This window comes from Cydia fagiglandana, chromosome 1, assembly GCF_963556715.1.
Source record: "Cydia fagiglandana chromosome 1, ilCydFagi1.1, whole genome shotgun sequence".
In the NCBI taxonomy this organism is placed as follows: Eukaryota; Metazoa; Arthropoda; class Insecta; order Lepidoptera; family Tortricidae; genus Cydia; species Cydia fagiglandana.
The window spans coordinates 24,398,527-24,422,394 of NC_085932.1; the positions used below are offsets into that span (position 1 = coordinate 24,398,527).

The 23,868-nt window shown below is 35.3% G+C and overlaps 2 protein-coding genes across 7 annotated transcripts in view; one reads left to right on the forward strand and one right to left on the reverse strand.

Moving 5' to 3' along the window:
- LOC134667465 (aurora kinase B-like) overlaps positions 1 to 22,006 on the reverse strand; it is a 40,670-nt gene extending 18,664 nt beyond the window's left edge. The window contains exon 1 of the mRNA XM_063524886.1: positions 21,997 to 22,006. The gene's annotated coding sequence lies outside the window, so the exon portion shown is untranslated. The remainder of the gene's footprint in view (positions 1 to 21,996) is intronic.
- The window catches only part of LOC134666917 (uncharacterized), a 55,832-nt gene continuing 33,524 nt past the window's right edge, over positions 1,561 to 23,868 (forward strand). For 4 of the 6 annotated variants that reach the window (XR_010098565.1, XM_063524237.1, XM_063524243.1 and 1 more), the window contains exon 1: positions 1,578 to 1,725. Coding sequence is in view for 4 of the 6 variants with exons in the window: in XM_063524237.1 (XP_063380307.1) it covers positions 1,643 to 1,725 (83 nt within the window). In the remaining 2 variants the exon portion in view is untranslated. Of the gene's footprint in view, positions 1,726 to 15,194; positions 15,776 to 23,868 lie in introns of those variants that run through there. The other 2 variants (XM_063524223.1, XM_063524231.1) reach the window with 2 other exon arrangements.

Sequence of the window (23,868 nt, forward strand, 5' to 3'; positions counted from 1 at the left end):
TTTCGAAGAGTATTCTAAGCCTAACGTTCTATATGTCGTTACGTAATACAAAATCGATAAAATCGTGAACGCAATTTTGGGCCATATGTGAGTTAAGTTGTAGGATTCCATTCCGAAGGCGTGCCCGACAGACCATTCAATCACCGGAATTGCCGCGCCACCCTACAGCTACTAGCTCTACAATATTTATAGCAAACGCCTGATGTATCGCGTCGCGAGTGATCCATAGATACTTGAATGTGATCGCTTTCAAGTATCTTCAGGGGTCCCTGCCCTGAAGACCATTCTTGCCGCGCATCTTAATAAATCTGCAAAACATACGGTTAATGTAATGTGTTCTCGGTCGTGAGTGGCTGTTATCGTTATCCCAGTTAAGAGCCAAGCGTAAAGCTCCGATTATTATCTTACCGATTTGATTTCGACCGCTGTTTTCAATATTATCACTTTGTTTGGTATCGGTAATGCCAAAAGTTAACGGTTTGACGGCTAAAGCGACAAATGGAGTGCGAATAATGGTGGTAATCGGAAATGGCAGCAGATAATGACTAATGACGAAGTGCATTATGCCTATAAAGCGTTTCTTGCCCGGGAGTCGTGCGACTCGTGCGGCACGAGCGTTTAAGATTTAAAAAAACCTACACTTGCCTTTGAATGATATTAGAATTACTGACAAATCTGCTTATCCTGCTTCTATCAATATGTGTGTCAATATACCCTAACTGCGTAAGCATCTCAAAAACGAAAATGCTGGCTTCAAGTTTATCGGAGAAATAGGTATTACGAAGTTGGACAATTTATCTTCCCGTTTAAGGAGAAATATTATTGAGTTTTCGTTTCCAACGTATAATTTATTGCTTCCGCCGTAAAGAATGACTTTTTTTTATAAAATTTTATGTTTTTGCTGAATTAAGTTGTAGTATTAGAGAGTTGGTAGTACCTAACTACTTACGTGATGGGTGTAGGTACCCATATAAATTTAACAGTCACGTACATCTGCAGTTAGTTAATGAAACAAAATTATATTAAATGAATTATGAAAGTAACTTTTCCAAGAAAATATCTTAATCCACGCTCTATAAAACTACCGTTGCCAATTGCGTTGCCTTTACCACAAATATTTATCTATTCATTTCTCGGTGGTTTAACTGTGGTTGTCTTCAACCGGGTTCCCTTTGGAATTTGAAGCAAAGTTATACCTAGATAATCAAATTTACTCATGTTTGTTTATACTAACGTTCGAATTATAGATTAGCACGGCAGCCCGCATCTCGCGAGCGTATAATGTGGATACATAAATAAATGAAATACTAATAATACGAGTTGATAAGTTTAATAGTTATGTATGTATTTGCAGAAGATGCCCATGCTCTCAATCATCTAAAATAGGTATAATTAATTTTGTGTTATATTCTTCATTTTAACATTTGTCATGATAATCATTTTCAGAATTGCAGTACATATTAATAATTTCACTTTCATCTTATTCCATCGTGCTCACGCCACTTACCCTATCAAGTTTCTAATTGACACTTTTCTCTTTCCAGAGATTACCGTGAAATTGCCGGTGTCGTCATACAGGGACTGATTATGGTAGTGAAAGAAGTGGTTTCAATTAAGTGATATTTGGAAGGGAATATCAAAGATGGCTGCCGCTCCAGCTGCTTCCTGCATGAGCGCCGAAAATGGATGCGTTATGTTCGATTGCCTCGTACATCTGTGGGAATGGTGAGTCTAACTATTTGTTTATTATGACTTTATGACTGTTCTATGAGAAATCTCGAAGTCGGGAAGTTGCTAGTAGAGTTAGCTACATAAATCTGGGTATACACCCACTTGCCAGAATTTTATTTGCCATAATTTCATTTGCCATAATAGTCAACAGCGATTATATTGTTTCCCATAATTACATATGCAATACTTATTGCTTACTATATTAATCACGTGCCAGAAACTTTGTTTGCCATAAAATCAATTTCAATAATATCTTTGTAAGCCATAATTCACTAGCCATAATACCGGGTGTGGCCTGTAACATGAGCAAATAATTAAAACATAGATTGTACTCCTCAAACGGTGACACTTATGTTCTACGACTTTAAAAAATTATGAATTATTTAGACTCCCTATTTTTCATACAAAATAAATATTATCTTCAATGGACGCCATCGCCACGCCATATCATTGTGATTGACGTTGCTTGTCACGCCTTAAACAAATAAAAATTCGCAATACATTGCGTCTTAAAATAAACTTTAAAGTATGTTAAAAATCAAACAACAAGTTTTTTTTTAAAGTCGCTGAACAAATGTTAGTCAGTATGAGGAGTACAGCCTACAGTTTAATTTATTGCTCATATTACAGGCCACACCCGGTATATTTTTTTACACAAACCAAATGCTACTAGAAAAATGGGTTAGGTTAGGTTTGAACTGCGACCCTTACAGAAAAGTAGTGTCCGACCGAAACATGTTTTTTTGCCGAAACCGAAACCGAAACCGAATGTTCGGCTTTGGCTCTAGTTTCGGCCGAAACCGAAACCGAAACCGAAACTTTTGTAGACTTGTTAAAATCGTTGAAAAAATGTCATAAAACCCCTTTTATACTCATATTATGGGGCTGTCAACACCCAATATCCTTGAGACCTTTTCCAGCAGTTTTTTAAGACCAAGATAATTCTGCAAAGATTTTGATAACACACGCACACGCAGTGCAAGTGTTATTTTAAACGTCAAAACTTCTATGAAATTATGACGTATAAATAACATTTGCACTAGTTGCACTGCGTATGCTATCAAAATCATTGCAGAATTTTCTTGGTCTAACTCTATTCATTCACCAGTCAAGTTAACATGTAGACACAGGGTCAACCAAAAAACCAACCAAAAACGCGAGCGCGAAATTTTTTGTTGACAATATCGCAAAGCCGGGTACCAATCTTCACCTGGGCCTAAAAGTCCGAAGTGCCCCAGTGAGGCGAACTTTCATGCGAAGTCAAAGCCGTGCTTCAGGCTTCAGGGTAAGTAGTTGAGCACAGACTCCAACCAATGTCCATTGTATTAAAAAGCGAGACCGGAGGCCGAGCATGGCGCAGCGAGGCCAAAGGCTAAGCTGAAGTAGAGGACATGTGGAACACAAACCAATAGTAAATTGAGGTAAAATCACTCATTCACTCCGAAACAATTAGACAGTGTGTGCGTTATAGGTATTGACAGCCTCTTAAGACTGCGTCGACCGTCCAGTGGCGCCCTCATTAGTGGAATTGTGTTTTATAATAAATAAACCAGTTAATTTCTGTACCTATACATGAATCAGTATAATATGTAGGTATTAATATTGTTGTCCTACTTATTCCTCAACTTTTGGTCTTATTCCGAAGTACCATTTCGTAAGTTTCGGCCCGGCCGAAGGGTCGGCCGTTTTTTGGCCGAAACCGAAACTACAGCCGAAACATGATTTTTTGGCCGAAACTGGCCGAAACCGAAACCGAAACCGAACCTTCGGTCGGACACTACAGAAAAGTAATGCTAATGGAAAAGTGGGTTAGGTTAGGTTTGAACTGCGACCCATACAGAAAAGAAATGCTACCAGAAAAGTGGGTTAGGTTAGGTTTGAATTGCGACCCTTACAGAAACCAAATGCTACTAGAAAAATGGGTTAGGTTAGGTTTGAACTGCGACCCTTACAGAAAAGTAATGCTAATGGAAAAGTGGGTTAGGTTAAGTTTGAACTGCGACCCATACAGAAAAGAAATGCTACCAGAAAAGTGGGTTAGGTTAGGTTTGAATTGCGACCCTTACAGAAACCAAATGCTACTAGAAAAATGGGTTAGGTTAGGTTTGAACTGCGACCCTTACAGAAAAGAAATACTACTGGAAAAGTGGGTTAGGTGAGGTTAAATATTCTATTAAATAGTATTATTACAATTAATAATATGGACAACAACACGTATGGCACTCGTACGTTCTGGAATCTAATAATCTGGTAAACAAAGAGTATGTGTCATCATTTTTATGGTAAACAAACAATTCGGGCAATTGAAATTCGGGCAAATAAAATTCGGGCATATGAGTATTATTTTATATAATTTTCGGGAAAACAATAGACAACCTGTAGTATAATGTATTTTTTATAACAATTATAAGCAGCTTCAGCCTGCATCGCACCTACCAGTTTTGGTATTTCGTACATATAAGCAAATAATACCGCTCGATATTCCAGTAATTTTAAAATGTAGATGAATTTATAGCAGAGACGAATAATTCTTTTCTTTCTTTCTCTTTTAACAATATCTAATATAAATTGGTTAAATTAAAATACTTGTATTTATTTAATATTTTATGTATAGGCACTCGTTATACTTTCTCAATGATAGAATCAGTTAAAACCTACCTACTCATAAATAATAACTCTGTACGTTAACCATACCTAGTTCTTTTTTACAATTTATGAAAACTAAGAGTTTTCATGAACAACAATTACAATTTCTATAGTAACTACATATTAGTATTTCACATGCCAGAATGTGTTGGGCCTCTTAATATGGAGCCATATGCAGGAAGAAAGTAAAGTAACAATATGGGTAGATCCGCGTGGTTTTTCTATAGCCTAATGAAGAGTCTAGACTATCTGAAACTGCGATCATATATAACCATGGATACCGCCTTTAGGAACATTACCGTTCAAATTCTCGGGCCAAATTAGCACACATACACAATTACGCCTACATTCAAATAAGACGACGCGTTTACAGAGCCTGTAATCAAAGCTGGTAAACGAAATAATAGTCATCTTTATTACACTAATGGTACATAGCTAAGTGTAGATGAAATGCATATAATGTCAATAACTACCAATCAGCGACATTAATCCGCTAATAACCTTCTTGCTGTACGTACTGGCCGCTGAGAGTTCGCGGTCCATATTTGATTAGAATATGACTTGGACAGGGATAGGTTTATGCCATACAGTGAAGAACCAGTCAAATAATTCACGTATAATAATTTAATGCAGATTAAAAGATAACTAGTTAAAATGTTGTTATGACATGACAGACTAACTCAACATACATAAGTAAATATATCATTGTTGTATAAATGTATTCCGCTATAATAAGTATTTTGTATATTTTATTATCAATCTGCATGGCAGTGCGAAATCACGTTCAGGTATAGTCTGTCCGTTTTTCTAAGATCAAGTACGCCATAGTAAATGTATGGCGAAATTGATCTTAGAAATCGGACTGGCTATACAGTCTGCAAAATTTACATGGGTACACGAATCGGGTCAAAAATATTTGAACAGGCGGAGTCACAATACATCCCCACTTTCAGTTCAGAATATTTTATATGTATATTAGCCGGTCAAGCAAGTTTGTCAGTAGAAAAAGGTGCAAAATTAAAATTTTGTATAGGACCACAGCCGTTCGCGCGCTTACATTTTCTAAATTTGCCGCTATTATAATATTTTAAACTTTCGCGTTTTGATTACATATTAACTCACATTATACGAAACGAAACTGATTTACGTCGGTAAATCAAGGTAATTGAATATAATTCGCGTTAGACCCGTCTATAATGTGAGTTAATATGTTTGCCGCTCTTTTCTACTGACGGAAATGGCTTGAGAGAGAACCTACATATATGGTCTCTCTAATTGGAGAGCTTTTTTCCATAGTTCTCTGCGAATAGCATCTTGTGGGAATCTGAATCGAAAGTAATGTAAAATGACAATACCAAATTTGATTATTAATTTGAAATAAATAGGTAGTTTTTTTATAGCTCCATCTCATGAAATAAAAAAGGAAATTACAAATCTGTAAGAAGGAATTTATTACTACATTTATAATTATATAGAAAATACCTAAACGAAACACAAGTTAATAAAATAGTCTACTTCATTTAGCATAACACCATCCCTATTATCCTCGCAATTTAAAAAGTCGTATGTTGTTATGAAAGTCGTATGCAGTTGTTACGTTTTAGCTTAGCACGGTAGTATTGAAAACAAATCGTCATGTTTTTTCCAAATTCTACTGAAATTATCTGTTTACTACAAGTGAAAAGTGATTCCACTGTCCTTGGTATGAACTAAAATAACTTCTGCACCACTTCACGACACATGAATATATTTTTAATTACAAAAAACGTTGTTTTTATAAATCAATTTAGCCATTTGTCACTGACTGTCATCTCGGTCGTACTGAAATTGCCAATCGAGCAGTTTGTAAGTACCGCCTATCGCGGGGTAGTTTGCGTTGGGTCATAATTGAGCGGAAAGAATGCTTCCATGTATAGCATTTCGCTGATCTGAAAGCATTGCATTATCAGGAGAAGTGCGCATGCATTGAAATTTAGTTGGGTTGGGTTGGTTATATTTTTAGACACTAAACAAATAAGACGCGTAAATTGTTTAATACCTGCCTGCAGTAAATATTAAGGAAAAATTTAAAATAGCAACAATGTAGATGCACTTATATTTTTAGGGTTACGTAGCCAAAATGGCAAAAACAGAACCCTTATACATATGTCATATCCGTCTGTATGTCCATCTGTCCATATGTCCACAGCAATCTAATCCGAAAACTATGAAACATATTTTAATGAAATTTGGAACTGGTGGTCGGTTTTCAAATTGAATATCCAGATGAAACATCACAAAAAATGTCATGTAAACATACCGTTTGGAAAATAAAGTGATTTTCTTACCGTTAACATCTGGAACATTAATCTAATTTAAGATCAAACGTAGATTTTGGCAGGGAAAGATAATACGGTCTCACCGCGACAGATTGGTGTCGTTGTCAACACCACACTGGTATAATTAAAAGTTTAACTAAATGAATGCTAAGCTAACTATGTCACTGTACCTACTCGTGATTAAGCTATGCGTTTACTTATTTTTAGTCTCAACCAGTAACGAGATTCACGGCGATACTTACTAGAAAACATTAAAAAAGGCCACATTCTGGTTCAACGGGCGCTAATCCCTCTTTTGTCTTCTTTGAATGTGTTCATTGAGTTGGGAAAGTCTAAAAAATAACACGATTTGTATGGAGGATTGAGAGCTGGCTACGGAAAGATAGGAATTTACAGCTGAATTTAATTTTAATTAATTATTTTTGAATATGTTTCATCTTACTAATTAAATGAAACGGGAATACTTTTGTTCCTTTTAAGATGGAATAAAACTACAAGGGTTTCTCTAAACAGTCAGAAATGTTATGTATGGTACTTACCTACTTATGTTTTACTAAGTGCACTCACTTTAAGAAGTTTGCTCAGGAACACGGCAAGAACATTTAAATAATGAATATTGAACAAAATAAAGTTCATAGATATGAAGGAAGTGCATTACCTATTTAAATTTATGAGAAGAGTCACAAGCTCGCAAGGAGCGAGCACAGCGTCGTCGCTTTAAGGTCAAAAGTTGTTAAGAGCGGGGGATGAATTTAAGTGTTCTTACCGTCGAGCGCGCGGCTAAGGCTTTTTGTATAATGGACCTTTGGTAATTGACTTCATTCGATACTGATTTAAGTAACCTAAATTAAAGCGTGAAGGGAGGGTCTCATTTAAGTACTTACCTTACAGGTGAAAAGGCGAAGATTTGCTAGAAAGCTCCGTTTTGGTTATTAATACACCGTATTCATGTTTATTTACCGCATTGAAAATTAGAACGTTGACTTCAATATCGCTTTTCATGTCGGACGTCGGATCGGACCTGATGGCAGTACCGACTAATCGTGGTATAGGTAGGCGCACAAATATGTTAAGTTGAAAATGAAAATGTAGCGTGGCCAAATCAATATCGACTACTATAACTAGAGTAGATACAAAAACTGATGGACGTTTAATTTGACTCTGGTTGGAATTGTGTCGCGTACAATCCAAGTAGGGTCATTACTATTCATCGTACAAAGGGGTCAGGCGTTTGGTTCGATTTCCACTGTACACCGCCGTGTCCGTTAGCGATGCTAATTCCCTTCCATGGCTTGACATCTGGTCAGAATTACAGTCTACGTGCCACTGCACATGATCTCCGCATTGATATGAAAGAATTTAATTGATAACTGGTAGATTGCAAAAATATAACTTGATCTTAAATTATGATCAGTCTTCTTCTAAATTTGTTTAGTTGTAAGGGTAGGTAACTACTAACTAGGTATTATACTCCTCGTGTGTAAATATGTCTCACCATACAAAAGAAAAAAGGATTCCTGGCAATAATCATTGTTGTACAGCAATGCAACGGGGTGTTTTCTGGAGCCGTGACAAGTATTTACTCTGCTCGACGTTTCTTTTGATACTGTCTTGTCATGATAAGTTGTTATTACATATGTATGGATCTGGAAAAATACATCCTTCTGTTTCAATCTAAGGGGCTACCCTAGGTTTTCATCGATTTTTGACAAGTTTTGAATCGTATCTTCTTTTTACAAGCTTTTATTTACTTTCACCTGACCGTTGTCTGTAATCAAATCTTGCAAGTTAATTTTGATCCACATCTCGGTTTCCGATTGAGCTTAAATTTTACATGCATGTATAAATCGGATGACAATGTAATATTATGGTACCATCGATCTAATGATGGAGACAGGAGGTGGCCATAGGAACTCTGTGATGCTGATGAAACAACGCAACCTACTCGTAATTGTGTTAGTGGTTTTTAGAATTGTCTCGATGAGTATTAGATGTCTGTTCTCAGAAAAGTACAGTCAGCGATAAAAGCTTGTACCAAAAATGAAATTTTTGCCAAAAACATATTTTGCACTAGAGATAGAATAGGGTATTATACTGTATTTAAAATAAATTATTATACACCATGCATGAAATAAAGCACCAGATAATTATTAGAAAAACACAGATAGGAGTTAATTTTAAACACAAGTTATTACTAGGTAGGTGAGTTGGCCGTGACGTCACGTCACGATGTAATGTTTCATATAAATTCCATATTTGCAAATCGTTTTGCCAGTTCTAAAAAGTAATTTGACTAGTAGGAAAATACCCTATTATAAGACGGTTATCGGTTTTTTAATTTTATATAATATAAAACCGGTTTTGCCCACCGGATTTTGAAAAAAAATTAATACTTATTTTTCTTACGAATTTTTTAAACATAGACAATAAACACTTTTTCACGCCACTGTTCGGAAATGTAGCAATAGATGGTCTAAAACCAAGCTGGAAAGTAGGTAATAGCTGTAGCACCTGAACCACCACTACTACAATGTTTCATTGTTATCATCATCTGTCATTGGTGACAACAGTTCGCTACAGCAATGAGTATCATTTAAAACATAAAAAAACAGTAAAAGGTCTTTTTTTGCGCAACTTTTTCCTTCAAAAATAAAATTAGGTTATTTATAGAACCAATTTCTTGTTTAAAAAAAAAAGAAATGACAAAACCATTCACTTCGTTTTTTTTTAACAATTATCCATTCAGTTCACGCTTAAGGCGTTTTTGACTTTTGTAGCTGTTTGTGGTTTTTTTTAGCAAAAACGCTTCTAATTTTAGAGTCGGTTTGAAGCAAATAACAGAAAAACGCCTCTTAAAAGTGGTAAAAAAAGTAAAAAAGGCGGGATCTGAAAATACTTACTGAATTGGATAGTGTATTTGCATAGAGGTACAATAATATAGAGAAGACATGGGGGAGGGGCCAAATGACCGAACGAGATACACTTATAGAACTTTCAGTAGGAGTAGCAGAGAAAGCGGTACTATTGCTTGTCCTTGTCACAGTCTCACTTTTTGTTTGTTCTCCACCTTTTTGTTAGTATGGGCTATGGTGGGCAACAAATAACCCGACCGAATTAGGTAGATTGTTTTTGGTATATTGTCAGGAATGTCAAAACGTGTTTTTAATATTGTCGCATTGCGGATGTTTTGTCCCTCACGGAGGCACGCGCACACCACTTCTATGGTATATTGTGTTTGACTAAAAAATATAAGAAACGCGTATCTACGCTCGCTATAAAAATGAGTTCTTCTAGTGAAGAAAATGATATTCTTACGCTGACGCCTACCGAAATTCAAGAGACAGTACAGGCAGTGGCTAGTAATTTGCTACCAGAGAAATCGCGGGCTAGTACTTATAGTTATGTAAATGTTTTCTTATTTCCTCGCAGTAGTCGTGAAAAGCACTATGTAATGCCTCGGCCGGAAACGCTAAAGATGGACTCGTATTATTCGAGGGCCTCCACTAACGTGTCGGCCCTCGAACTCACTCGTCCATCTTTTAGCGGTTTTCTGTCCTCTCCTACAATGTACTATTTTCGTTTCTAGTTTGTAGTGTAGGATCTTAAATGAACGAAATCTACATATTTGGGTTCGTCTTTGACGTTTCGAAAAACGTGCCCAGGGTTTTAATTTTAAACTAATTAACACAAAAGTTATAGCCAGAAAACCAGTTTACTAGCCTAAAATTGTTCAACTTTGATGCCAAATATCTCGAAGACAATGTGAACTTTGAAGTAAATATGGGATACTATATTGCTTAAAGCCGTTGCTGTTGTTACAAAAAACATTAGAAAACGAAGGGATCGAAGGTCATTGTAGTGGGGTACTCGTAGCCCCTTAAGGATAAGTTGAGTAAATAATCGAAACTAGTTTTAGTAGTTAAATAATCTTATCTAACTTGTTTAAAACTTGGTACTTACTCGATACAATACAATACATACATACTCAAAGTTCTCTCCTTTATACAATTAAGAAAACTCGAAGGAACATAATGTTATTATTAAGGACCAAATAAACATTCTGAAACAATTTGTTGCCAATTGCCTTTGTTATGATAGCCGTAAGGAAGTGAACAATGGAAGCTCGTTAATGTTGCCTACGAAAGCTATTTTGTGCTGAGTGCTCACGCGAAATATACTCGCACACTATCTACCCTTGTCGCCGTTGGCAACCATATTAATAGTTCTTTCATGATTTTTTTAATACAAACTTAGTTTTTAATTCACTCTTAAATACATAAAGTGCTGCTAATGCATACTATAAGTACATAGACAACGCTGAAAAGTTCTCATTAAAGATCGTATCATATCACAAAAAGTGGTAAAATAATTTACGGATTTGAGGATTTCATACAAGTGTTTGTCTTGCCCCGGTGATAGTCATACCCCACCTTACCTGGGGCCTAATTCGACACATACAACTGTCAGATATCGCATCCACGTCAAATCAACAGTTGATTTTATTGCATACTGAGTGTTGATTCCATCAACGGTGGATAATATCATTTGGTACAACCAAAACTCCACTCTAAACTAAGGGTGGTTCGGTTTGGTTTACTTGTCACCCTAACTATTCGAGAATTTATGATTTTTCCCACATCAACGGGAGATCAACACGATACGTCAAACATCGCTTGTCGAATAGGGGTCCTTATATGCCATTCAGTTGTCATTGCCAGGATTGCTGAAAATTTGAAAATTGTTTTACGAGCCTGAATCAAATTTTGTACGATTTTCATTGTGAGCTGAGCCAACAACAGAGACAATAGGCTATGCCTTGCATTGTATTTACATTTAAAAGTGAATCGCTTTTGTAATTCTTTAATTGTCGATTATCGATTATAGAGAAGCATGTCATTTAACAGCGACGTCAAAAGTTACCTAATAAACAAGACTGACAAAAAAGTTGCATAGGTTTATCAATATCAGCAAAATCTGACATCTCTCAGTATTTCTATGATATCAGTAAATAAAAAAAATGTATACTGATCTCTTAATTCTTATTATGTAATAAAACAATATAAAAAAGTCAAATGAAATAGCTATTGTTAACAACAATAAATTGCGTAAAAATAGTTTTCGCGTTTTATTATAATTTTCAGTTTATCGCGAACAAACATACAAACATACAGACACGGTGGGGGACTTTGCTTTATAAGATGTAGTGATTACCTAAAAACACAAAAACAAAAATAAAAAGTGTTTATTGTAGTAGATTGATTTTCACTTGTATTCGGAAACAAAGTGGGTCTGTTGATGCCCGTGCGCAACCTAATTGGTAAAAGTGAAGCTTTTCTTCATCCGTGAATGAGAAAGGCAAATAGACGAGTAGTAGCCTCGTTTTTCTATTCTGACTCATAGTTGATTACGTGTTCTTGTTGATTTGCTCAATGACTTGGAAATATTGTGAATGATTTAGTCTAGGATAGGATATTTAATCATAAATGAATATTTTATTTATTTTAGGTTCAACATCTAAATTCAGCAGGATATAAGGAAAACAATCTTTATCGAAATCTCTTTTAAAAGTTTTCCCTTTAGGACATACTTAGTCAAAGTTTGCGGCAGCTTATTTTTAACTTTTAGGTTTTCAAAGGCTCTCATAATAAAATACTAAGGCCTCGGAAACTAAACTTTCAGTTAGCAGATTGAAAGCCAGCCCATTAACAGGACGTAAAAAGGTACCTCCGACCGTTAACGTACGCAGTATTTAAATTAAAATTAAGGTAAGTACCCCTATTAACGAGCCCATTAAAATCGGCACTGATTACCGCGGTATGTACAAAAAGGCGTTTTTTAAGAAAGCCAATTGACATTTTTAAAATTGAAGTACACACAAATAAAGCCTTCTCTATTGACTGTCGAATAAGTATAACACTAGTAAAGAAACACAAAGTAAATAATTCGAAAACCGTAAACTAACTCATCGGGGGCGCAGGATTTGAATTTTTCATATTAACGCACAACACCTCAAGTAAGTAAACGCGTATTTTATTTAGTGATTTTAATAGTAATGGTGAATATTATAGAAAGACTAAGACTTTAGGGTACATCGCCAATTATTAGCCAGTTTTCAATTACTGGCCACCTATACTAAAATGAATTCTGTGTATAGGTGAATAGAACTCATTTTTGTAAGAGGCGGCCAGTTATTGAACGAGTGGGTTGTGGATAAATTTCAGTTACTGGCCATTTTCCTTATACTGAAAATGAGTTTTATTTATCTGTAAATAGAATTCATTTTTGGAATAGGTGGCCAGTAATTGAAAACTGGCTAATAATTGGATTTTCGTACCTTATATACTAAAATGAACTTTGTTCACCTATAAATAGAAATCAAATTAAGTGGCCAGTAATTGGGGGGTGGCTAGTAATTGGCGATGTACCCTATATCAATTCTTAATTATGATATTTATGGTTCCCAAATCCTCAATTTGTAAATATTTACTTGCCAATAGTAAAAAACAGGAAATTAAAAACCTCGGTGTTGGGTTCCATTTTTTGGTGTGGTTCCTAATTTCGAGGTATACCTCGGTGATACCGGAAACGGTATTTTAAGTTCGAAGGGTTATATATTCATATGTAAATACATATTTCCTTAACTCTTGATGTTATTGAAATATTTAACCATCTATAAAGCTAAAGAGCTATCAACGTAGTATGAAGTCTATTCAAGAACTCTTAATTTTGACTACAGTTTTAAGCACTTAACTGGAGGTTTCCTTAGAAACCATTATATGAGAATCTTGTTTAAATATTGATATAAAAACAAAAACATGGCTGTCAAGTCTGTTTTATACAATGTTTCGTAATATTTAGTATCTTCAATTTTGATTGTGTTCAAAATATACGCAATCTTTATTTATTTTTATTGCTCGTAAATGAGTTTTACGATAGTGTGAATTAAACCGTTTAGCGATGGTTACAAAAGACATCACTCGGTAAAGTCTATTTCAATAGAACTTGCTAACTATGTAAACAAACAACGTAACTTTGTTTTATCACTGTTTCTCTTTGAATTTTCACACCACCTCATCAAATACCATTGAAACCATACACATATGCACTATTAAAACGGTCCGTTCCGTAAAATACATAAATATATAACTGTATCTTGGATATTTAATTAAAAGTTTAAAATGGTTTCATAAGTTAGGTTATTAGGACCTAATGGAATGGCGGTTTTGTTTCTTTTAAATTCTACAATTGTCTATGATGGGTAGTGTTGTGACTAAAGTTTGTAATATAAACCCGCTACACACTACCCAACCCACGCTCTGTACCTATCGCCACGGTTATAAAATACATCAATAAATCATTCTTAAGTACTAATTTGTCTTCTGGTCGTGATTAAACAAATTAAAAATAAGTAACTACTTACTTGTTTTTTACTTTTGGTATTTTATTATTCGATATGGTTTGACATTAGTAAAGTAGTAAGTAGGAGTCTTGCCCATCACTAGTAAATTGATCATACACAGACAATTTCAATATGGCGGTTTGTTTACATAGTTAGCAAGTTCTATTGAAATAGACTTTAATAAGATGTATGGGAACCTAATACCGACCGACTTACAACTTTGGTAGGAAATAAATAGGTTCATAATATAATTATTAAAAACCTATTGTATTATTTTAATTAGAACATATAATACACCAACATACAATCGCAATCCAACGCGGCAACGCAGAGAGCGTGATGGGCACCTTTGCGTCGGGGGCAGCCCGGGACGGGTTTCAGTTGGTTATTTATTTTATACATATTTAGTTTGTATTTAAGTTTAGTTTTTAATTAATTTAAAATTATGTTTGGATTATGTGTTATTAATAAAAGATGCAGATGTTTTTTTGATACGACCACATGTATATTATTATCTAAGCGTAGTTAGTAGGTGTACGTAGAGTCAAAGGAATTCACTTTCATAATTATGTTTTACTAAAAATCCTCTTATTTTTCCTTATAGAAAAACCAAAAAAAAATTAATTGAATCCTATGATTGGAAATCTGATTAAATATAATACGTACCTAGTATTTATTTAACTACTATTGTCAAATAAATATAAGTATAGGAAGTAAAAATGCGATGGGTTTATTTACCCTCGTAAAAAGGAACCCTTATCCGCGGTATTTGGGTAGCAATGATCAATTACCACGGTAAAAGGCGATTTCGACGTTTTAGGTTTAATAATTATTTTTTTCTATATAACTGGCCAAAAGGAGTCCAAAAACGAATAAAATATAAATTTCGATATACAAACTATCATAAAAAAATATGTCTTTGTTCATACAGAACCAGCTTATGTTTCATTTTTAGCTGTCTTTGTAAAAGTTGCTTAACCCCCTCGTTAATAGGGGTACTTACCTTACCATTTGGCTTTTGAAACCGAGAATGTTTGTGCATGCTCTAAGAGTAGAACCTCCGAGCAACCTTCTTTTTCACTCTGCAGGAATCTAAATTACATTATCTTGTATGCGGTTACAGGTAAAACCGGTATAACGCTGTAAAAATGTGGAAACTGTTATATGTGACTGGTTTTATTGGATGCGAGGACAGTTCAGATTAGTTGGGTTATAGTTGTGGTGATGACGTCTGTTCTTGTCCCTCTCTGATGCAAGCAAATTTCTATTTGTGTCTCATCGGCCTCCTCCCACTCAATGCTGCTAACTCGACGCTAGTATTCCACCAACAGTCGACGGCCGCTCGCGTTCTCCGATACAACTGCGAAGCGGCCTTAACGCGAACATATATATCGCCGGTTAATCAAAACATGACTATTATTCTAAACCTTAACTTAAAATATTACCGAAAAATGTACAAATTGTTAAATAAATAAAAAAAATGTTAAGAATATAATTTTATAATAATCGTATAAGATTCACATAAAAGTTTTGTTTGGTGTTAAAGTGTACAAGTAATACTGTTTTCGTTAGTTCGGCACTAACTGCAAAGTGATACATATGAATTAATTGCAGCCAGAGAGTTAAATGAAGCAAGGTATAATCCGTATTAGCGGAGGATTTGATGCCGCCAGCGAATAAGGTACTACAAACCGGATATTGTACTAGACAGTTGTCCGACTACTTTATCTATAGCCACCATTCTCTCATTATATCCAATTCTTTTGAAAAAGGAACTCGATCTTTTGTGTTGGATGCTTATTTTTTTTCCCCGAAGCGTTTAAATTTAAAGCATCATTCGCTCAGTCACGCACGCAAGGGATAAATATTTAGTGTCGGAGGTATAAAGTTAACAACACGGAATGATGCTTGGTCCCCTCGACTAACCCAAAGCTACCAGGTGTGGCATCCACAGGTGCAATTCATTATAGGTCACCTACCACATTCAAACTACCTTGAATATTGACAGTGTTAATAACCAGATAGTTGCAACTTATAATTATTTATGAATTTGTAATAAAATTCCAATGTGTTTTAGATAGGAATTCGTTTAATTAATTTAGTCAATCCTCTAAATAAAATTTTAGTATCTTTCTCTGACAATACTAATAATATGTATCACATACATATCGAGCATCGATATGATACATAGGCAAAAGACATCAACGAAGTATTATTTATAATTATGTATGTATTATTTACCTTTGGTGGCCAACGTTGCAAAATGCCTCATTTTTAATTATGATACAATACTATCGTTATCAGTATATTAATCGTATAGGCGTAGGTATCTACCAATCCCACGCCGCAAATATTTTAAACTTTTTGGGTTGGCATAAGACAAATTGCCTAAGTAGGTATAAGTATTTATGACAGCCCGCCATGACTCATGTCCACGTGAGATGATCAGCTGCTAAAAATAATTTTAAAGCGAGACATTCTTGGGGTACCACCGAACCGACCTTAAAAAGTCTGTATAAAGGCGATGTGTCATCGACATCAGCGCGAAGATTCCACCTCGCGGGGCCACTAGCGGCGAATCGTCTTTGAAGCAGGTAGTTGAGAGACCTTTCGCAAGGAGTTTTTTGTCCTCAAACCTTTGTTCCGTGGAGGGGAGCTGAATGGCGGCGCTCGCTCGACACCATGGGATTTGTTTGCATTTGTCAAGCACTTGTTGCTATTCTTTACTTAACTGTGTTTTAAGTTCCCATAAACTTGCGCTTTCTTCTTAAAATACCATGGAAGTTGGTCACTAAACGGTTATTACTTTGAGATTCATAAGTTTTTCTAATGTCTTAATAATTTCGAAACGTTATTTTCACGCTTTTATCACAATTTTAGCTTTTACCTTTCTCCTTGCTTTTACCATTTGATTTACTCAACTATTGGTCAGAACTTGATGCAATGCAAATACATATTTCGAATGTTACTTTATTGGATGGAAATTTGTTTATTAGCTTTCGCACATTTCAGCAAAGTTTTCTTTCCACCCAGTTTCACCTGGTTTTTCAGTCATACCTTCTATCTATACGATACATATTACATACTTAATTATTGTGTTGAAATTTAAGTTTAGGGAACCGATTACCTATTGTATGTATTTCGAACGTTCGATTTCCTGTTCTCCCTTTAATCATATATCCACTAAGTACTAAAATAGAATTCCCTATGTTACATTTACCCGTATTGACCTCAATACGTTTTTCCGTGGTGCTGTGTTGGTCACGGGCTTATTGTGGTAAATATTTTTGTAAAGGGGCTGTCCATAAATTACGTCATCGTTTTTTGACGATTTTAGACCCCCCCCCCCTAAAATCATCAAAAAATCATGCTTCGAATGACCCCGTTTCCTCCTACGTCATGCTACCATCATCCGATGTCCAGACCCTCCCCCCCCTAATTTGATATGACGTAATTTATAAATAGCCCCAAATCTGTAAAATGCTACAATATGCTGTATCAATTCTTTTAACCTTGGAAATGAAAATTCTCTCGGGATTATACTTACAAAACATAGATTTGAATTAGGTACTAGTACCTATACTTGATCGCACCGTAGAATTGTCTATCTAAATGCCTACGCTGAGATAAAGGAGTCACTCTGAATTCCATTTGGAATAGTTCGGAATCCATGGGAAGATACTAGCATTGGAGAATTAAGTACATTGCAACGATGCTCGAAGCGAAAAACGATTTATACTCCGACATTTAAATGTCTTTAGCTCTCAAGCGGTAAAGCGCGGTATGGGTAGATAAATACCTATTGCGAAGCATGAATGGAATGCAGCGATCCCTGCGTTCGGATACAATGAATCATATCTAGTCGAACTATCTAAATCGAACATAAGCTAGCTAGACCAAAGAATATAATACTCACTAGCTATACTAATCCGGAATCTCTTTTCTCTTTGTCTGACATTTCTTTTCCAAGCGTTTTATATTCTACAAGTACTAGACATATTCATATATTATATGTATATGCATTTACCTGAATTTTAGGACTATTGGCACCTAATATCATGCTAATGATGACCATCCCAGCTCTCAGTTATAGTTGTCGCAAGCATGACGAGACTCAGGTTGACATTCCTCTCCAAATTTTCCGAGCAACAATACCGCCGGCTACATAGGTACCTATATAATATGTACTTGTAGCATGAGTAGATTTCTCATTAGTGTCATATTGGCACAGAAGCACTTATTTTTGCTCGCTCGGGGAAAGCGGGATTAGGCAGGTGTGTACCTAAGTACGTAAGTACCTATGTAAATAGGATTTACGCCGTAAGTACACTTAAGCTCAACACGTTCCTTAAGACGATGCGTCTTAAGGAAAATGAAGTTTAAATCTCAAAATCCTTAAAAAACCTACACCTCTGTATGTACCTATAATGCTAAAGTAGACTCGTAAGTCGTATGTCGTATCATAGGTATTTCTATGTATTGATCTCATTAATAGCAAGTTATGAATTAAATTAACTCGTTTATAGTTAATTAATTATTCATGTACTTAATAGAAGTAATAAACTTTTGATAGATTCTCCTTTACGAAGCGTTTAATACTGAGGTTTTTCCAAATAGGTATGTATTTAAGCACATAACGCTAATGTATCATAACCATAACACACACAACCAACGAAATACTACAGAACAGCTGCTCCTCTACCTTGAGTAGTATAAGGATGTTTTAAGATGAGACAAGGCATAAAATAAATAAATACAATGGAATAACTAGGTAAACACGTTCAGATGTAAATATATAATGATACGATCATTAATCTGGGATTGCCCAAAAAATTATCAAGAAATTATGTCACATTGATTTTCCAATTATAGTTCGTTTTTTTAGCTTTAGAAAGAACTCCACAGAAGTAAGCGTACAGTTTTTATCAGGTTCTTTTATTGTTAATAATTATTGAATTATCTAATGTAGCACGGTCAATACATATAATTTACTTCAAATTATTACCGCTAAAAGTGCCGGATTTGGAACCACAAGCTTACTTCTGCGAAGTTCTTTCTAATGCTAAAAAAAACGAACCATAGTTTTATTCCAGAAAAGCTAATCATGATGGTTGATTGGTATTACAGTCTTTTCTTACTACCAATACTACCATACCATATTAGTATTGGTCAGTAGTCTAGCCAGTTTAAATTTATTGATTACTGTAAACGTAACTCCTTACCTACTATTGTAAGTATATTGTGTATATTGTATTGTAGTTGTTTTCGGCATACCTAGTCGCTGAATAAATCTGAATGGCGTTGGAATTTGCCGTATGCGGCCCTATTAGATATGCGATGCACTAACGTACCAGGATACGAGTTATGCAGTTAGCTGGCCGGTCGATAGGTACAGGCTGCGGCATTCGGTTGCGTAACACCTGGCGGCTTAGCACGGTAGCCTTTTTATCGCTTGTCACCATGCCTGTCACGTTCTAACGAGTATGTAAGTGCGAAAGGGACGCGCATAGTGATAGTCGATAAAAATGGAACCGTGCTGCGCCCGCAGCACTTCGTTTATCTCAAACGCACAGTTAACTTTGCTTTACATTTTACACCCACTCCGACAAGGTTGTTTACGGACAAACATTCGAACTAGGTCCCGAGGCAGATACACGTGCGGAGATAAAAACCATTTCGTGAATCTGTGATACCATTTGGGAGATAAAGTAAACGTTTAGGATAAACACCTTACTGTCTATCCATGTTAGGCTTAACATAGAGCAGGTGACTTTGCCAATGGAATGAAAAAAAAAACGGGTAAACTAAAACTAAATAATTTAGAGACGACGTTTAGGTCAGTCATCAGCCGTGTAATGCGAGAAAGTTATTAAATTTGGAATAACGTAATTTCAACCTGATATTTCTTTCACTTCATAAAGACGTCAAGAAAATTGCCATGAGACGACCGTAATAAGGGATCTGTGACAAGCGGCATGGTGGCTTTCTCTTGAGTAATGTATTTTTAATTCAGAGTTTTTATTACTTCTTCGCACTTTGAATTAAGTGTGATATTTTATTGTTATGCCACCTCTTCGCAGATGTAAGCGAGCACCTGTCCCGCTAACAGCTGATGAACAGCAGCTTTTAGCACCGAAAATAGACAAACCTCCATAAGGCTAATGCAAAAAACTATTATGAGTAAAAACTTAGCATAATTGGTAGGTACTAAACATAAAGTATAAAACGAATGCAGTTAAATAAGTACAATCGTTTGCTCAGGCTTTGCAGGACGTTAGCGGTCAGTTAACCAAAGCTACTTAGCAATTCCACGATATTATATTTCGTAGAAGAGCCGGCAAGGGTCGTATTACTTATATTAATAACGCTCGTTTGACGCTCGGTTACCTTGCTCGCGAGATGGTTTCATAATGATAACGGGCGGCTTGAATCTACAAACAGATACTAAAGGTAAACAGCCGTTTTGTAGTAAGTTGTTTCTTTTATATGTTATGAAACATTACCCACGTGTTTACATTTGAAAACCTCAGCAAGAGACTATAATAAACCTTACTAAGGTACCTACTTAAGGTTAGGATACTAATTTAATTCTATTACGAGGTAAATTTATCCCATGTTCTAAATGTTCAGCTTTTATATTGAAGGGTACAATTTTCATAAATCATAATATTCACATTTTAATATGAAATGTAGGATGTCTCCAAAATTGAAACCTAAGAGTTAAGCTAAATATTTACTGCACTATGCCTAAATAAATGTTTAGATAGAAACCTACCTGCATTAGGTGTACGAGTATGATATCACCACTCCTAAAGAAACGTGATAATCTCCACAATCAGGTCACGATCGTCGTGGCTTAGTCCCTTTAATAAAAATACCTTTATTGTCTTGATAGATCGTCTATTCAATTGATGTTTTCATTAGCTACGACATAGTTAAGATTGTTTTTGTACTTACCTACCTGTATCTATGAGGTGAAATCTAAAATCTACCTACCTACCTACTATTTGTACCTGTACTACTGGTAATTTAATTTAGAAGGTCCGCTAAACAGTTTTAACCAAGGCTCTAAATACTTTTAGTAGTAATCCGACACATAATCGTAATTAACCATAAGTAGGTTTCGTTATTAGATTAAGTCAGCACTGTCGATTAAACTAAAATGGCGGGATGCGTAATAGAATGCCAGTAGGCGGATGCCCTATAAAAAGTCGATGATGGTGGTTTGGTTAGGTCTGTCTCAGAGGTCTCTGGACATTCATGTACCTTTTATAAAAAATATTATTATTTTGCAGTATTTTGCAATACAGACAGTAGAAATCAAAATGATGTCGTAATTTTCTCACTGCACTGCTTACAAATTAATAACACTTGTCAACTTGGTACAATGGCTTTCTTCTCCCACATTCCACACTTGTCTGAGATGCTGTAATGCGATGCCCACAAATATCACTTCTTTTATGGACCCATTTTGCACTTGAGTACTCAAACGGCGTGCTTGAGAAGATTTTGCTTCATGTCGCTAAATGCTTGTGTTATTACGTTTTGCATTTATCCATTTACTTTAGTTTTACTTCAAACCTATATTATTTTTATTCTAATCCCAGAAATCGTCCACACACGCGTTACACAAACTCATTCAAAGATAAAGTAATTTGATTAGTGACCCCATACAACTATGACACGGTTTCATTAGATAAGAATTGTTTTATCATTAGAATTGAAAAATATCGACATGTAATTGAGTATTGTTACTTGAGCCCCGTGGCACAATGTTATATCTTACAACTACATTGCATATTAAGCTCTCCGTGGTGCAGTAATGACTGATAGATAAAATATGTAATAATATGAAATATTACTGACCTCGTGCAAGTAATTACGGTGTCATTAGTTAAACACGTGCCTTATCAAAAAAAAGGACACATAAAATCAGACATCGTACGTGAAATGGGACTGGTAACCGAGTAACATAATTCAGATTTATAAAACAGTGATATATTTTGTTGTAACAGTATTCTTCTTTCAATTGAACCCTCTTCGCACCAATTTACACGTTTATGTTTAGCCCAATGGTTGACTGGTAAATTATAAAATATGCCAGGCTATTGTACAGTCGACGTCAAAGATATGTTTACACTTTTACACCTTTCTCCTTTGTAATAATAAGGCGAAAAATGTAAACAAATCTTTGATCTCGATTGTACCTACAGTTTTCTTTACTTTGCGTAATAACATTGAATGATAAAAAATAATACACTTTTAATATACACACATACACACAGTACACATACACATCTCTATGAATATAAGTAATTTGCTATAACTATAATAACTAGAATGCTATTTGTTCCAAGTCTATTGATCTAGTCATTGAACATGAACACGGGTTCCCACTGCCCTAGTAACATTCTCAACAATATCAATCAATTACATCGGAATTTATGAGCATTTCTTCAAGCAGATGTAGGTATTTAGATAAGATCAAGAAAGCAATTATAAATCGTGGTTTTGGAGTTAGTTACATTGATGCATACAAACCACATTAGCCTTATTAGCTCCTTACCATTCGTTCACACTGTCCGTAAACCTGCTTGATGATCAATTAAGAGTGTTTCTGTTAGTACCAATTGTGTAAATAACATCTTACAGTTCACATTTTTAATTAATTGATCCTTAAATGATTTACGTAAATTTTGCACAGACGTATGTATTTGCATGTGTTTAAATATTTTGACGGGTATGTATACCTACTACTCGTAGATCTTCTGCAACATGGAAACATGAATGAACTTAATTTGCGGAGGTTGATTCGCTTGTTATGACAGCGCGACGGGTTGGAGTGCCAATCAGAATTGATGGGATATTGGATATGAAATATTTTCCAACCAGACATTCCGAAGTAGGTAATTGCAATCGATTGTTTACACCCAGCTGTGAACGTATAATTCCTACAGTGACTAGTATTTCTCGCAGCAAAATAAAAGGTACCCAAAGCAAGGGTGTTTGCCAAATTGCCAACGAGCTACCGTTACACGTCTGCAATGTCTGCATGGTCCTATTGTTTCTGGTTTAGTGAACTTGGAAGTTCCGTGCCGTAGTTTCAGATAACGTGGTAACTTTACCCGCGAACAGTGGACAGAACACGGTCATAGCGAACCTGTCACGGTCTGCGAACTGTGACATCAAACCGTGTACTTTTTTACTTTATACATGCTTTACTCAATTAGTATAACTTTCTTAGGACCTATTCTTAATTCTGTAATCAAACCTAACATAAATTCTGAAATGACAACAAGTGTTAATTTTAACGTTGTCACATTTTACGGCCCCGACACTATCATGGATACTGACATTACTTTGACGGAATGACGTTTTTAGTGATAGTGTAGGGAGTGTCATGAAGGAATGAAGGCAAGTAATGAAGTTTATTTTAATAATTTCCGTCAGTATTGGAGTTATGTCAAAGTAATGATACTAGAAATGACATTATACTGACAGTGAATTGGTTAGAATGATGGAATCAGAAATGACAGAAAGAATGATGGACGATAATGAAGTTATTAAACATTTTGAATATTTTTGAAGAAATGTCAAAATAATGACATTATACTGATAGTGAGTGGAGCGCATCACTCTAATCCTTCATTCCGTCATTTAAAGTACTTTAGAAGAAGGTTTTATACTAACAAGAGTCATTACTGGCATTTAAATCAATAAGTGAAGTATACCTACTCTAACTATTATCATTGCTCTAAAGTTTATTTTCACTTG